At 47.7% G+C, this 15,052-nt stretch overlaps 1 protein-coding gene across 1 annotated transcript in view; it reads right to left on the bottom strand.

The window, feature by feature from the left end:
• Nucleotides 1-15,052, bottom strand: part of ANTXR1 (ANTXR cell adhesion molecule 1) — a 69,503-nt gene that overhangs the window by 43,275 nt on the left and 11,176 nt on the right. Inside the window, 6 exon segments of the mRNA XM_056508545.1 lie at nt 1,996-2,094; nt 4,603-4,663; nt 10,557-10,637; nt 12,294-12,362; nt 13,960-14,039; nt 14,820-14,853. Of these exon segments, the coding sequence (XP_056364520.1) occupies nt 1,996-2,094; nt 4,603-4,663; nt 10,557-10,637; nt 12,294-12,362; nt 13,960-14,039; nt 14,820-14,853 (424 nt within the window).

Here is a 15,052-nt window from a genome sequence, read left to right on the forward strand (position 1 = left end):
CACTTTCCACAGCTTCAAACTCAAAAAGCCCAGGGGCTGCCTTAGGATAAGCATAAAAAAATGACTGGGCTGGACCTGCAGTCAGCACAGAAGGAGGAAGGATTCCTCCTCCTCCTCCTCCTCAGCAGGGCCCAGTGTTGGGCTGAGGGCACCCTCACACCATTCCCTGTGTCCGTGCCTCCCCAGACAGGGCCCTGAGCAGTGGAAGCTCAGGGATGGCATTCCCAGCTCCCTGAGGATGCTTCAGGATGAGTGCCCTGCTCCAGAGCCCTGCAGCTTCTGCTGCTCACATCCTCAGCACGGAGCACATCTGGATTCTGCAGATGTCAGCCAGGGCCAGCCAAGCCTGGTGACACAGGAACTGGCAGGTCCAGAGGGTTTCCTCCTGCAGGAGCACGACCTGCCCCAGGGCTCCCTGATCCCACACAGGGCAAGCAGCCTCAGCAACATCCCCTGCTCCAAAAACCAGTGACCCACATGCTCCAAACACACTGATCTCCACTTTCCACAGCTAATGAAGCTTCTTGCTTCTGTATTTTCACCCCCTCAAACTCATCTGCTCACACAGTGCCACCAGCAATCTTAAAAAATAATCCCTTCTGCATCCTGCAAATGAAAAGCTCCTCATCCCATAACTACTGTGCCACAGCCACCATGTCTGGAGATCCAAATGCCTGCCAGAGTCAGAAAGGAAAGCCAAGGAAACCTGTGATAACTGATAAAAGATTTGTGTTAATCATGGAAGTATTGGGGTTTGTATAAACCAGATGTCTTGGGTTGCAATAGAGAATGTGGCCAGAAATGTGAATTCTGTCCCCATCTGCTGCAGCCGGGTGGGGCAGTGACCCTGATCTCCCTGGGAGATATCTCCTGCTAATGGGCCATCTTTAAACCAGCTGGGCAATCATCTTTATCTTTCCCACAGCCCATCCTCCCTCCAGGAGATATCTCCTGTTCATGGCCAGTGAGTCCCAGGGCATGACTGATAAAATTCCATCATCCCACTGGGAGATGCTCCACCCAGGGGAGGAGCCAAACATTTCCTACCCAGATAAAAACTGAGAATTTGGACACCAAGGAACCTTCTTTCCACTGGATTCCAGAGGAAAGCCAGACCTTTCCACATCATCCCTGGAGCTTCAGAGGAAACTGCACCTTCTCCAGGAGCACTGCTCCAGCTGAACCACATCTGCCCCTGCAGGAGGATGCAGCCACCATTGAATGGGACTGTGCCAACACCCTGACTGACTGACGGGTGTCAGCTTGGATTCTGACTCTGGCAGGGTTTGGGATTGTTCTTTGTAATACTGCATTGCTATTTTAATTTTCCTAGCAAAGAACTGTTATTCCTAATTCCCATATCTTTGCCTGAGAGACCCTTAATTTCAAATTTATAATAATTAGGAGGGAATGTTTACATTCTCCATTTCAAAGAGAAGCTCCTGCCTTTATTGGCAGACACCTGTCCTTCACACCAGGACACCAGAATACTTAGGTCTGAACCGAAGCATGACACCAATAAAGAAAAAAAATAATTCTGGTTTAAATCCCCCTGTTATGAATATTATGTTTTCTAAATAAGTTGTATCTACTACCAGCTTGCAACACCAGACTTTCCCATAGTCTGATAGATTTTGCAAGCTCAGGCTCGCTGCCCTTGTTCGATCAATGCTGTCTATCTGTGAAGACCAGACTTCCTGATTTTCACTGGTTTTATCTACCAAGACCAGATTTTTATCTATGAGACCTGACAAATCCCCCAGAGACTTTACAGATGTTTATTTAAACCACCACAGCTTACCTGGCAAAATTATGCCAGCACAAAACCAAAAATTATTGATGGCAACAAAAGACCATACGATAAAAAGAGACTGCAAACCAAGGGCTGACAGAGTGTCAGTGGGGGTGACCCCTCTATATAAAATGAAGCAATCTGAATCTTGCTGAACATGGAGACCTTTTGCTTGCCATTTCCAAGAAAGCCCAGGAGCTTACTGAGGGTGACAGTGTCGTTGATCCTGAAGCTGCAGAGCACGCGGTCGACGTTGCGGGCGTGGCGAAAACCGTTTCCTCTCACCACAACCTGGAAGGACTCTGCCAAAACAGGCACTGGGTTATTGGTGATGCACAGCAAGCCAGGGAATGCTCATTTAGGTTTTCAGCTGCTCACATTGGAAATTTCACAATTGAGTTTAAAACCCGTTAAAATGTCATTTCCACGCTCTCCCTACCTGTGAAAAATGAGGTTTACTCTTTTGGGACAATTTAAAAGTTTAATATAAGAGAGTAAGAGACAATAAAGCAAAAGGCTATAATGGTTGGGTGTTTGGCATTTGGCTAAGAGCACACCTGCTGTTTTGGAGACATCCCTTAAATTCATTAGTCTGTTGCATATTCATAAACCCATTACATATTTTCAAACTTTTCTACAAACTATTTTTTATATTTTAAGAACTGTTTTACATGGCCATTTCTTGAGTCTGCTTTTTTAGAGCATGTGTATTTTTTGTTTGTGGTTTTATTTATTTTTTTTTTTAAAAATAAAAAACTTTGAAAAGTTTTAATTAGTCTGTGGTCTCTAATTTCTACAGATGATTGGTGCTGGTAACTGGTGTCAGTATCAGGTATTTTCACTGGGTGTTATCTAACTGAGTAGGAAGTTTACTCACTATAAAGACACTATTAGCTTATGTTACTTTTAAAGAAAACTATATCATAAAAACCATTTCAACACCACACATCTAGTACCTACTCTAATATTTGTGAAAAGCCAATACTGTAATATGAATTTATAACACTACCCAATTTCAACTTGCATTTTTAGAAGCAGGAAACAATTCAGCACAGACACACTTTAACTGGCCTGCAGTGGAAACATGAAGCTTTGAGGACACTGAGCCTTGCCCTCTCCAAGTGTCCATTTTAAATGGCAGAAAGTTTCAGGTGAAGAAAGGCAAAAAATCTTCTAGTGACAGATAATTTGGAGAAGTTGAAGTTCCTTTCCCAGGCAACTGCAAAGGAAGCAGCCCCCACAACTCCTGTGGCTCTCTGGGAGAATCACTCAGCCCATCCCACTGCAGTCTGGGGAATGTGATTTGGACACAAAATTGTCCAAGACAAACCAGGAGCGACCTCAGTGCACCAGGGACAGCACCCAGATTTAAAATCCCCAGGAGCAACAAGGAACTTTGGTTTTTGCAGGTTCAGATCTTTGCCTTTGCATTTCCCATCTCCCCCGAGGACCAGCACACTGTACTTGTCAAGAAAAGCAGATTTGCTCTGGAATCTGGGCTCCCCTCCAGGTCTGCAAATCATCCCAGCACATCAGGGAAGCTGCTCCAGGCTGAGCTCTGCTCTGTGAATGCTCAAGGGAAGTCACAGAAATCTCAGGCTCTGGGGGCTCAGGGCTCATGTACAGGCAAGGAACAGAAATCAGAGATGTCAGCAGGACCACGGGCACCTGGCTGTGCCCCAGTGCCCCCTGCCTGGCCAAATCACCCCAAAACTGCCCTTCCAGAGTGGTGTCCCTGCTGGAAGCCATCCCTGCAGGGGCTGGGCAAGCGAGCAGTGCAAGAGTGGCCTCAGGTACCACACAGCCCTCTGGTTTGCTCCTTGCAAACAAAACAGGAAAAAAACCAGGAAAAAACAGGAAAAAAACAGGGGGAAAAAAACCCAAGAAAAAAACCAAGAAAGAAAACAGGGGGAAAAAAACCAACAACAACAACAAAAAAAGAAAAACAAACAAACAAAACAAAACAAAACAAAACAAAACCCCCCAAAAAAACCCCAAAAACCGAAAAAAAACCAAAAACAAAACAAAAAACCAGGAAAAAAACCAGGGAAAACCAGGGAAAAACTGCCACCATCCTTCAGGATGTGCACAGCAACATGAAAACTGGAGGTGCCACAGCCTTACCTGCAAACATGGATTTCAGGACACCAATGCACATTTGTGCAGGCAATGGCACTCTCAGTCTCAAAGCCCTGAGTGGTTAAATTACCTGCAGGGACTCTGCCCAAACTTGGAGACAGGCCCTAAACCGAGGATCCAAATAATTCATGGCATTTTCCAAGGATTGCTCCTCTTGTGAAGTCCTGGCCAAATTCTGATGCAAACACTTTTTATGAACCTGCATTTCCTCCCAGCTGCTCTGCTGGGCACAGCTGTTCCACCCCTGTCCTCCCATCAGGGCACAAGGAATGGCAGTGATAAGATCAAAGCACTTAGAAAGTGTTAAAGATGGTTATAAAGAGGATTATAAACCATCTTCTGCTTCTACAAGCATCGTTGTTTATCACTTGAATAAGTATGTAAATATCTTTTCAAGTGCAGTGCATCTACTTCAAGTCTGGCACAGCTGTAAGACAGACTGGTTTGACAGAAGAACATTTATACAAAACTTGTGAATTCAGGCCTTTTCTGTAAGAAAATCCCATGTGACATCACTTGGCCAAAGTGGGATAAATGCAAACTACCCTGAGGTGAAAAAGAAATTCACCCCACAAAAAAGGTGAAATATTTAGCACCCAGTAATTAGTCAATCAGCAATTAGAGATGAACTGAGAATTGTATTTTAGGCACCTTGGGCTCCTCATACTCACCCCCTGCACAGATACTGGAAGGCTCTGCTGCCAGGATTTCTATACAGGACTTCTTCAAAATCTAAAAGAGACAAAAAGCAGGGAAGTGCCTCAGCCTGGATTCCATGGGAACAGAGTGAGAAAGGTGAGTGCATCTCACAGAGACACTGAACTCAGCAGAGCAGCCCTGGCACAACCACAGCTCCTGACATCCCTCCCTGGACCACCCGGGAGGGTCACTGCTGGTGAGGGGGACAGGTGAGGGGGACAGGTGAGGGGGACAGGTGAGGGTGACAGGTGAGGGGGACAGGTGAGGGGGACAGGGTGAGGGGGACAGGTGAGGGGGACAGGTGAGGGGTGACAGGTGAGGGGGGACAGGTGAGAGAGGGGACAGGTGAGGGGGGACAGGGGGGACAGGTGAGAGTGAGGGGAGAGGGGGGACAGGTGAGGGGGACAGGTGAGGGGGGACAGGGAGAGGGGATGGGGACAGGTGAGGGGGACAGGTGAGGGGTGACAGGTGAGGGGTGACAGGTGAGGGTGACAGGTGAGGGGGACAGGTGAGGGGGACAGGTGAGGGGGACAGGTGAGGGGTGACAGGTGAGGGGTGACAGGTGAGGGTGACAGGTGAGTGGGACAGGTGAGTGGGACAGGTGAGGGGGACAGGTGAGGGGGACAGGTGAGGGGGACAGGTGAGGGGTGACAGGTGAGGGGTGACAGGTGAGGGGGACAGGTGAGGGGGACAGGTGAGGGGGACAGGTGAGGGGTGACAGGTGAGGGTGACAGGTGAGGGGTGACAGGTGAGGGGGACAGGTGAGGGGTGACAGGTGAGGGGGACAGGTGAGGGGGACAGGGTGAGGGGGACAGGGTGAGGGGGACAGGTGAGGGGGACAGGTGAGGGGTGACAGGTGAGGGGGACAGGTGAGGGGTGACAGGTGAGGGGTGACAGGTGAGGGTGACAGGGTGAGGGGGACAGGTGAGGGGTGACAGGTGAGGGGTGCCAGGCTCTCCCCTGCCCCAGAGCAATCCTGGCTTTGTGCCCAGCGTTCTGCACCCCATGATCTGAAATTGTTCATGGTCTGCAACCCCAAAGGGCTGTGGAGGCACCATCACTGTCCTCCCTCTGCAGCCACAGCTCCCTCTCCAAAGCCTCAAAAACAAATCAAACATCCCAAGTTTAAGCTAAACTGTTTAGCTTTGCACTAAAACATCCCAGAAATCCCGACTGAGCCACTTCTCAAGTCTCACCCGAGGGGCTGTGACTCCTGTTGTTCACCTGATTTATTCCAGCTCACCTGAGGGCATCCCCAGAGCTGCTCTGGGACTTCAGATCAAACCACAGACAATTCTTCTCCACCTAAGCCAGGCTTAGCCAGGCAGAGTGTCCTTAGGAGGGCTCTGAGCCCTTCACTGCAGTGATTACACAGACAGCTCTCAGGGCAGAGGACAGGCTGGGGCTGACACTTCATTTGTTCCCTGCTGGTGCTGCAGTGCTCAGGCTGCAGCCCCTGCCCTGCTCAGCCCCAGCTCCTCCTGGCACCTGGGACAGAGCCTGGGGGGCTCAGCCCCTGCCCCTGCTGGCAGCACTGAGCACAGCCCAGCTCAGCTCCAAGAGGCAAGCAAAAGTCAGCCAAGCATCACTGGTGACTCAAACCCAACATGAAAACTGTTTTCCCAACTTTAAATTGAAACATCTGTAAGGAAAGAACAGCAACCAATACAATAAATTCTGTAAGGAAAAGATAACCTTTTTTTTTTTTTTTTTCCCTCCACAGTCACAGCTCCCTGCCTCAAAGACCTAATTGCAAAAGCTACTCCTCGAGCCAGGCTTTGTTTTTTAAAACATTAAACAGAAGTTTGAGTTACTCAGAAAGCAGGGCTGAAAGTACCAAGGGACTGGAGGAGGCAGGAAGGTCTGAGCTGGTGGCAGCCTGACAGGTGAGGAGAGAGAAGATTTGCAGGAACAAGGTTTTACAGGAACTGTCAAGTGGAAAAAAAGAGAAAGTCAGCAGTTGAGAACAGAACTGAGAAGCAGTAGAAGAATTTAAAAAAAGGTAGAATAAGGAAAAACACAGAGAATGTAAAATACAATCAGTACTTTTATTAATGAAGTAAAAGCCCCCATGGTTAAATTTGAGATTAATGATTTCTGCTGAGCTATTGCAAACACTCCTGCTGTTAGGCAGCTCGGAGGGGGAAGAGCAGGTGTCTCAATTAGATGATGCAGATCTCCCAGTCCAGTCTAATCCCTTTACATGACTATAAAAAACTGGCCTTAAACACTTTTATGGTGCCAATTGCAATATTTATTTTGATTTAGATTAAGTTTCCAATGCTCTGAGCACACACCCTTACTTAAAGTGAAATCAGGCAGAATTAGTGCAAAAGGCAGAACTATTGCAAAAAAATCCTTTATGTCTCTTCCTCATTAAAAATACATTCTGAAAAGATTCTGTGTCTTCATTGGAGAAGATTTCATGGGATCTGTCATTTTCTGAGGACCTGGGAGGTCACTGGGCCCTTCTGGAAGCCAAGGGAAGAAGGGGAGTGAAATTCTGCAGCCCCTGGAAGCTCCCACTCAATATTCTGCTCACAATGAGCACACAGCCAGATCACTTCACCACAGCAGCTGCATATTCCTTAGACCTTCTTTCCACCAAATTTGGGCATTCTAATTAGCAAGCAGGATGCTGAAGTGTAATAGAGGGTTACTGCCTAATTAGTGTCAGTGGGAATGACCTGAATCTGATGCCAGGTGCTCATTAGCAAGATCTGTTTAATTACTGAATGCCAAAGCCTGTTGCCAATTACAAAACAGCCATTTATTTATGAAGTGTTTCCTGCCTAATAATATCTACATGAGCTAAGTTAAAAAAAAAACAAAACAAAAAAACCAACAAATGTTTAAGTGTTTCTTAAAGATGCATTTGGGGGAAGAAAGAAGTGGAAAGCTGATCATACACCATTAAAATTAACAAGGAACACTGTGCAGCTGAGGCTGGGGGTTATCAGCTGATAAACATGTTCTGTGTGGATTCTGGAATTTGGAATTGCAGGACATGCCTGGAATTAACCTTCTCTCATCCCTATCCCCACTCAGGGGCTCTTGGCTGCTCCAGGCAATCCAGGGAAGTCTGGCCAGACAGCTCAGGATGGGCACACAAAGCCAGCAGCACATTCCTCACTGGGGCTCACAGGGAGCTCTCTCCAAAGCCCCCACACTGCACACATTCCCCAGGAAACATTCCTGTGACAGAGGAATTCAGTGTATTCCCAAGCTCAGACTTCTGGGCTGAAGGAGCACCTTGAACATGCTGAGAGCTGAGGAAGGGCCTGGAAAGCACTGGGAGCACCAAGAGGATCCAGGAGGAGCACACAGACTGAAATTGAAAGGATGGATGAACCATCTGTGCAGTTCATGCACGAGGCAGTCCCACAAACACTCCCTGCTGCTTCACTTCTCACCCAGCACAGCTGCTCCCTTGCTAAGGGCTCCAGGCTGAGATAAGCTCCAAGTGGTGCCATGGTTTGACACATGGCAAGGAGCAGTTTTCCTGTTCCAAGAGCTGCTCCTGTTACAGGCTCAAAGCTGATGACAGGATCCCATCCTGACTTTCACATTGCTTCATGCTCCTTGCCTCCAGCACTCCCACCAAAGCTGTACTGGGCAGGAGATGAAGTTGAATTTCAGGTTTTCTTCTAAGACTTGCTTCATTTGCTCTAAATTTATAGGTTATGATCTGCAGAAATTTTTCATAGCAAAGGAAAATTTATTAAAATAATTCAGTTCCTTCCATTTGGTTCCCAGCCTGCAGCAATCAGTCAGATGCTCCAGACTGTTCCCTCCTGACAAACTCAAACCACTCAATCACTAACAGGGGAAGCTGGAGTTCTAGCAGTGGCTTTTGCATGATGAGGAAGAAAAAGAAATTGGTTTGCTTTAAAAAAAGCCACATTTGAACTCATGGGAGAGAAAGGATCATTCCCCATGGAGCTCTGAACACCCACTTAAAGAATCGTGTTTTCAGGCATGATCTCAGTGTGGGATTGGATTTTCCTCTCAGTTTCCAGGGCTTGGAGGGGACAATCCCTCCTGGAATGCTGGAGCAGATCTCCTGCAGCTGCTCCCTCCAAGGCCTCTGGCCCCACAGAAAAGGAAGGGCAGGTGCTCAGGAACATTCCCAGCCCCACCAACCCGAACATCTTGCTCAGCAGATCCAGCTGAGGCCAGCCCTGAGCTCCCACCCTCCTCCCTGCTCCAGAGGGGCTCCAGTCCCCCAGCTCTGCACACACTGAGGGCAGGGAAAGAGCCAGAGAGGACAGGGCAGAAGGGGAAAGCCAGGACAGCTCACAGCAAACGCCTGCAGACCCCACAAACCCAGGGGCACATCTCCAGAGTTAATTCAGACACTCATCCCCAGGCTCAGCCCTCTCCCCCTGTGACATCAGCCTGGTCCATCCTCTCTCCACAGGAGCATCCTTGCTGTGCCAGCTCTCACACAGGAACTGAAGGAAGTTCCCAAACCCAGGGCCCTTTCACCATTAACATTCCCTGTGCCCACAGATCTCTGTCTGCTCCAGGGGTGCTTTGGGCAAGGATGAGAACAGCAGGGGAGAGGGACCTGATTTCCCAGCTAGAGCAGGAATCTACAGTTTGTTTGTTATTCTCTGGAGTGATTAATGTCCTCCTGGTCATTCCTTTCACACATAAAGCCACTTCCCTTCTCTCCAGGCTGCTGCAGTGACTCCTCTGCAGTGCCAGTGCTCAGCTCACAGATTCATCCCTGTACCATTGCACTTCCCTGTCACCCTCCTTCCCAAGCTGGGAATTCTTGCACCACTCAGCTGGAGCAGTTCTGGACTGGCTGCCTGGAGCTGAAATCTTCCCACTCTCAGTGCAACTGGGAGTCAGAGCTGCTGCTGGAATTCATTAAAAACAGCTGCAAAGGGAATGCAGGGCTGGGAAGCAAATGATTGCTTTTTTGGTTGTTTTCTTAAATGACATGCAACACCTGATTGTCCAAGAGAGCTGAGGCAGTAGATCCAGGCTCAGACAGTGCCAGGAAAACCAATAAACCAGGGATTGTATTCCATGTGCATGCCAGAGCAGTGGGGAGAACTGAGCCTCTGCTGAGGGAATGGTTTTCTGGAATTGCATTGTCCAAGTAGTGTGTGAGCACTGCAAACAGAGAAAGCTGAGCCCCCAGCCAGTGCCCCCTCCCCAGCTCAGCTTCCACCTGGGCTTGTCACCCAAGCAGCTGCACCAAAACCAGAACACACAGAGTGGGGACTGGGGATTCCCAAACCCTGAGCCAGGGGAAGCACTCCATGGCCCAGGCACTGAAGCTCTCATGGCTGCACCCAACCCTGCAGGAATCCCAGGAACTGGGAAACCCAGGGACAATCTACTGGTAAACTCAACCTTGAAGCTGCATTTTAGCACAAACCATGCTTGGTTCCCTTGGATTTTTGTTCAGCAGGTTCTTGTGAACACAGAACTGTTGTAAGAGACTAGCTGGGACTGTTTCTTCATGCAGGAAAGAGCCAATTCTTTATTCACAGAACTCATTTCATACAGTTTTCACAGACCTCATGTGCAGCTGATTGGCTGGCAGTATTCTTGCCACCTAACTCATTGGTTAAAAGCTATTTTTGTGTGCACCTGCTAGGACTCAGGTGTTTACATTTTTCCTTTGTGGATTTTCATGGGACAGATTCATTGTTTATGCAGGTGCAGACTTATTTTCCTTACTAGAAGAGGTAGTCGTGTTTCCTGGCTTTTCATTCCTCTGATTCTTTCTTGTAGGAGCTCACAAGCTGCTGCTAGCTTAGCTGGAGTAGCAGGGCCCAAACCATATTTTTAAGACCTTTCTTTTATAATATCTCTAGCTGTGTGCAACAGAGACCCAAACCTCCATCTGTGCAGGGTGACACTGATGTGCAGGAGTGCAGATTTTCACTGGGGTGAAAATACTCACAGAGTCTATGATCCCCTGCAGGGCTTCAAAGCCATCATTCACTGGGAAGACGTGATCCTTGCTGTCAGCAATCCTGGCCAGCTGACACAGCAGCCAGAGGAAAGGGAACAGAAATGCAGAGAATGAGATCAATTAGCCAGCAGGCAGCAAATTAAGACTTCTCCTGATTAACTGGCTTGCAAATAAAACCCTCAAACACTCAGCTGCTCTCTCTGGATTGCCACTGCCTTGTGGCTTATTAAGCAGCAACATGTTTATCTTGTTAGCCTGATTGACTTTATAAACTTAATATCAGGGATCAGAAAAGACTTGGAGACAATGTGGCTTTCATTGGTGCCCAGTGATTTTTAGGGCAAAGGTTGAACCCCAAAAAGATTCAACCTTTACTCATGGAGGCCTTTTCCACCCTTAACTCTTCCACAATTCTTTGAAATTATATCCCACGTGGAAATACAGGCCTGATTCACCTTTCCTGCCAGGACAGAGATTTGTGATCAACCATCAGAGAGCCAAACAGAGGGAGGCAGGGAGATACCAGGAGATATTTTCTGAGTGGAGGTTGCAAGGTCTCAGAGGAGCATTGAGGAACCTCTGTGATGAGGAGGAGGAGCCTTCCTGAGGTGGAGGTGAGCTCAGGGGAGCCAGGATATCACCTGCACAGAGCTGCCTGCAGGCTCAGCTGCCCAGAGCACAGCAAGGGTTAAGGCAGAGCTCTCAGCCCAGCTCAGCACTAATGAGCTCTCCATGCATCTGCTGGAGCAGACCCAGTGTGAGTGCTGCAAGGCCAAGGCTTGTTCCAGTAAATCTCCCCTGGCAGAGGTACCAGCAGCCTCTCTGGGCTTCCTGGAGGCAGCAGAGCAGCCACACATTCCTCCCAAACCCCAGGGGCCAGCTCCTGTCCCTCAGAGCTCTGCACCCAGAGCCATCCTCAGGCAGCTCTGCCCTGCTGCTCCTTGCTGGCTGCCTGAGCTGCAGGAGAAGAGCTGGATCCTTACAGCTCCCTAGTTCATCCCCCTCCCTCCTCCTCCTTGTCCATTCTGGGACTTCAGGCACAGCCATCGAATTCCAGGTAGTTTTGTCACCATCCAAGGGCCTTCAAGGAGCAGCTGTCTGAGGTCTGGTCTCTGTGTCATTTCTATTCCCTCTTTGTTTTTCTGTGGCTTACTCTGGGTTACACCAGTCTCTGGGGTTGATTCAAGGGAGATTGTTCTACACCAAGTATGGTTTGACTCCTTTTCTGAAAGCTGAAAAACCTGGAAAAGGTCTTCCAGCCTCTACCTGTGTGCAATGGGGCTGTGCAAGTGCTTCACTCATGTTAGAAAAATGTCAACTGTTATGTGTGAAATACAATTCACAGACATAATAATATTCAAATGAGAAATTCAGAAGTCAGAACGCTGTGAAATATTAGTCACTAATGAAGCTGTTTGCTTTTTACAGCACAGTTTCCTTCTGAAAGGAAAGCTGCATTGAAGCTGAAGGATTATATGGCAATACTTCAGTATTCCCAATTCCCATATCTTTGCCTGAGAGCCCCTTAATTTCAAATTTATAATAACTAGGAGGGAGGGGGTTTACATTCTGCATTTCAAAGAGAAGCTCCTGCCTTTCCTGGCAAACCAGGACAGGTGGTCACTTCAGACAGGAACAGGAGGAGGGGAAGCCCTGGAGAAGGCTGAGCAGGGTGCAGGGCTGGGAGCCCTGGCCAGGCTGTGCCAGGCACTCAGGGATCCTCACCTGGGTCTCGTTGAAGTCCTTCACCCCCACGCAGTAGACGGTGGCTCCCAGGTCCCGAGAGCGATTCGCCTGCAGGGGAGGAGGAGGCACCACATGTCACCCACGGGCTGGGATGCAGCTTCCTCAAAGCTCCTAACCAGAAATTCACTCTCCTTCTGATGAGCAAAGGGGGAAGCTTAGCAGAAGAGCACTTGAAAAGTTTTCCTCCCCGATTCTGTAAAATCAGGTTTTATCTGCTGCTAGATTTGCTATTGTTTAGTAAAGCAACTGCCAGGGTATTTGGTGGGTTTTAAAAACCTAATTAGTTTCTTTCCAGCTCCTCCAGCTTCCTAAAAGATGTCAGACAGGCTAAATCAATTTTCTTTTCATCATTTAGGGCACATCCCAGTATAGCAGTAACCTAAAATGCTTTTGTGTGTTCTGTTTCAGAGGTGAGAGAGGCTCCATCCCATCTGCCCTAAAACTGCATCACTCCCAGGGCTTACACAGCATCCTGAGCTGAAGGGAGAGCAGGCACAGGTTTGATTTGCCCAGCCTGCTTCACTGAAGTTGCTTTTACTGCTACAAATGCCTAAGTATGGATGCAGTCATTTAATCATATTTCAGCAGAACAAGAACACCTGACCTGACTGAAAGCTCCTTCCCAGAAGAGATTAGATTGTATGGGAAGTCTGCAGCAATGCAAGTTGTTCACCAAAAGCATCACTCCAGTTTCACTCTGGGAAGCTTCAACCCAAACACCTGGAGTAACTCAGAGCAAGTGATCAGGATCTCCTTCCACCAGCCCATAGCTGCTCCTCCCCAAACCAAAACAAATAAAGCACTTCTGACCTTTCAACTTGTTCATTCACCTCTAAAAACAAACTTGTTTTCCTTGTGGATTTTTTATTTTAGAAGGGAAATAAAAAGAGATGAACCCTAAGGAGGGGAGCTGTAGATTCAGGACATTTGCTGAAGCAATATTGGTTTTACTCCACAAACCCATTCTTGTTGTTGTTATTGGATTTCATGCTGCACTTTGGACAGACTGAGAGGAAAAATTCTGTCCATAGCAAATTCATGCAGAAATAGCATCTGCCAAGCTTAGATCACCCTGGTTTGACTGACAAGTGCCAATTGCTCATCTCTCCAGGGAGGATGCCCAAAGGAGAGCTGCAGGAACATTCTGCAGCAAAGCTCCCAGTGCTCACCCCACTATTGAACATTTTGCACAGTTCACTAATTTAATGAGGATGTTGAGAACATGTGCTTGAATCTCAAGATATTTGTGGAAATGTTGGACTGGGTGATCTGAAAGATTTTCTGATGTGACAGAAGCCATCCTCTGTCTGCAGTCGTGACTTTTTGTAAGAGGAAAAAAGTGAAAGTGAGAATATTCAGCATTTCCCAGAGCAATCCTGTAAATACTGAAACTTTTCAGCTGTGAACAATTCCTTCTTCTAATGTTTATTTTTATCTGGAAGTTTTAACCCCTCCCTCTCCTTTCCCCTGAGCTGTGGTGAGTCAGAGTTGCTGCTGTCAGGGGCTGTTCTTTAGATCCATGTCTGCAGAGCACCAGAGTGGAGTTTTCTCACTGGGGAAGAAGGTTTTCCTCATCTTTTGCATTCACAGCAGCAAGCCCAGACATTTCACTGTCTCCCTGAGCACCAATGTGTGAGGCACTTACCTCCCTCTCAGAGTAGAAAAATAGATCTTCGTGGAGCTCTCCATCTGTCAATGCAATGATGACACTGGCAGTTCTGTAACCTGAACACACAAACCTCTTCAGTGCCTTGGCTTTGCTTCTGCTTGCTAAACCACCTCAGAAAACATCCTGCCTGTGAGCACACTCAGAGGGCACAACTCTGGTGGTACTTCAGACCAGTAAATGAGGCTGCAGCCATCAGAAACCCAGTGCAACTTGCTCCTAGTTAGCTCCTGATTTCATTAATGTCAGATCAAGAAATCCAGAGAGGTTTTTTCAGCTTGTGATAAAAAACTAAGTTGGGATTTAAATGAAGATGGTGGGAAAAGGGCCTAAAAATCTCAAGATTCCTGAGTAATGTTTCAAGAACATCATTAAACCTTGCAGCCTTCCCTTCCAAACCAGAAAGTTTTTACATCTATTACAGGGAAGGAAAGGACAAACATTTTTCCAGTTCCCTGCACTTACTGCTGGTTGTAATAATTGCTAGTTAGAAAAATCTTTTACCTAAGAGCTTCTCCATGCACTTGTGTTTCAGAAGGAAGAAGAAATGGTTGCCTGAGCCCTCCAGCAAGAGAAAGGCACTGGACAGTTTTGGTGAGGGTGGGCACCTGCACCAGCCTGGCTTCCCCCTTTTGGCCTGAAACACTTCAATTCCAGCTCCTCAAAGCTCCACTTGCTCTTTTTCCCTTTCAGGAATACTTCCCTGCCTAGCACCACATCCCTGCAAGAAAAGAAACCACCCCCACCCTTCCCACAGTGAAGCTGCTTTTTAGATTTGTTAAAGTTATCAGTCAAAAGGAAAGAAAAAAACCATTCAATGGATCAAGAAAGCCTCTCACCATGAACATTTTCGTAGTAAATCTGTTCACTTGCCTGAAATCAAAGCAGAAGATTATCAGTAATAAACCAATAATAAGAACATTGTGAACTTCTGCTGCAGCAGAAGGAAGGGATGATGGCAGTGAGGATGTCACATTTGCAGTTCAGACATGATCACAGAGCAAGGTCCTTGCCTGGGCTTTGGATGCATTCCTGCAAGGTCTCATCAGCCAAACCAACCCCACCAACTCCT

The sequence above is a fragment of the Oenanthe melanoleuca genome, chromosome 22 (assembly GCF_029582105.1).
Source record: "Oenanthe melanoleuca isolate GR-GAL-2019-014 chromosome 22, OMel1.0, whole genome shotgun sequence".
Lineage (NCBI taxonomy): Eukaryota > Metazoa > Chordata > Aves > Passeriformes > Muscicapidae > Oenanthe > Oenanthe melanoleuca.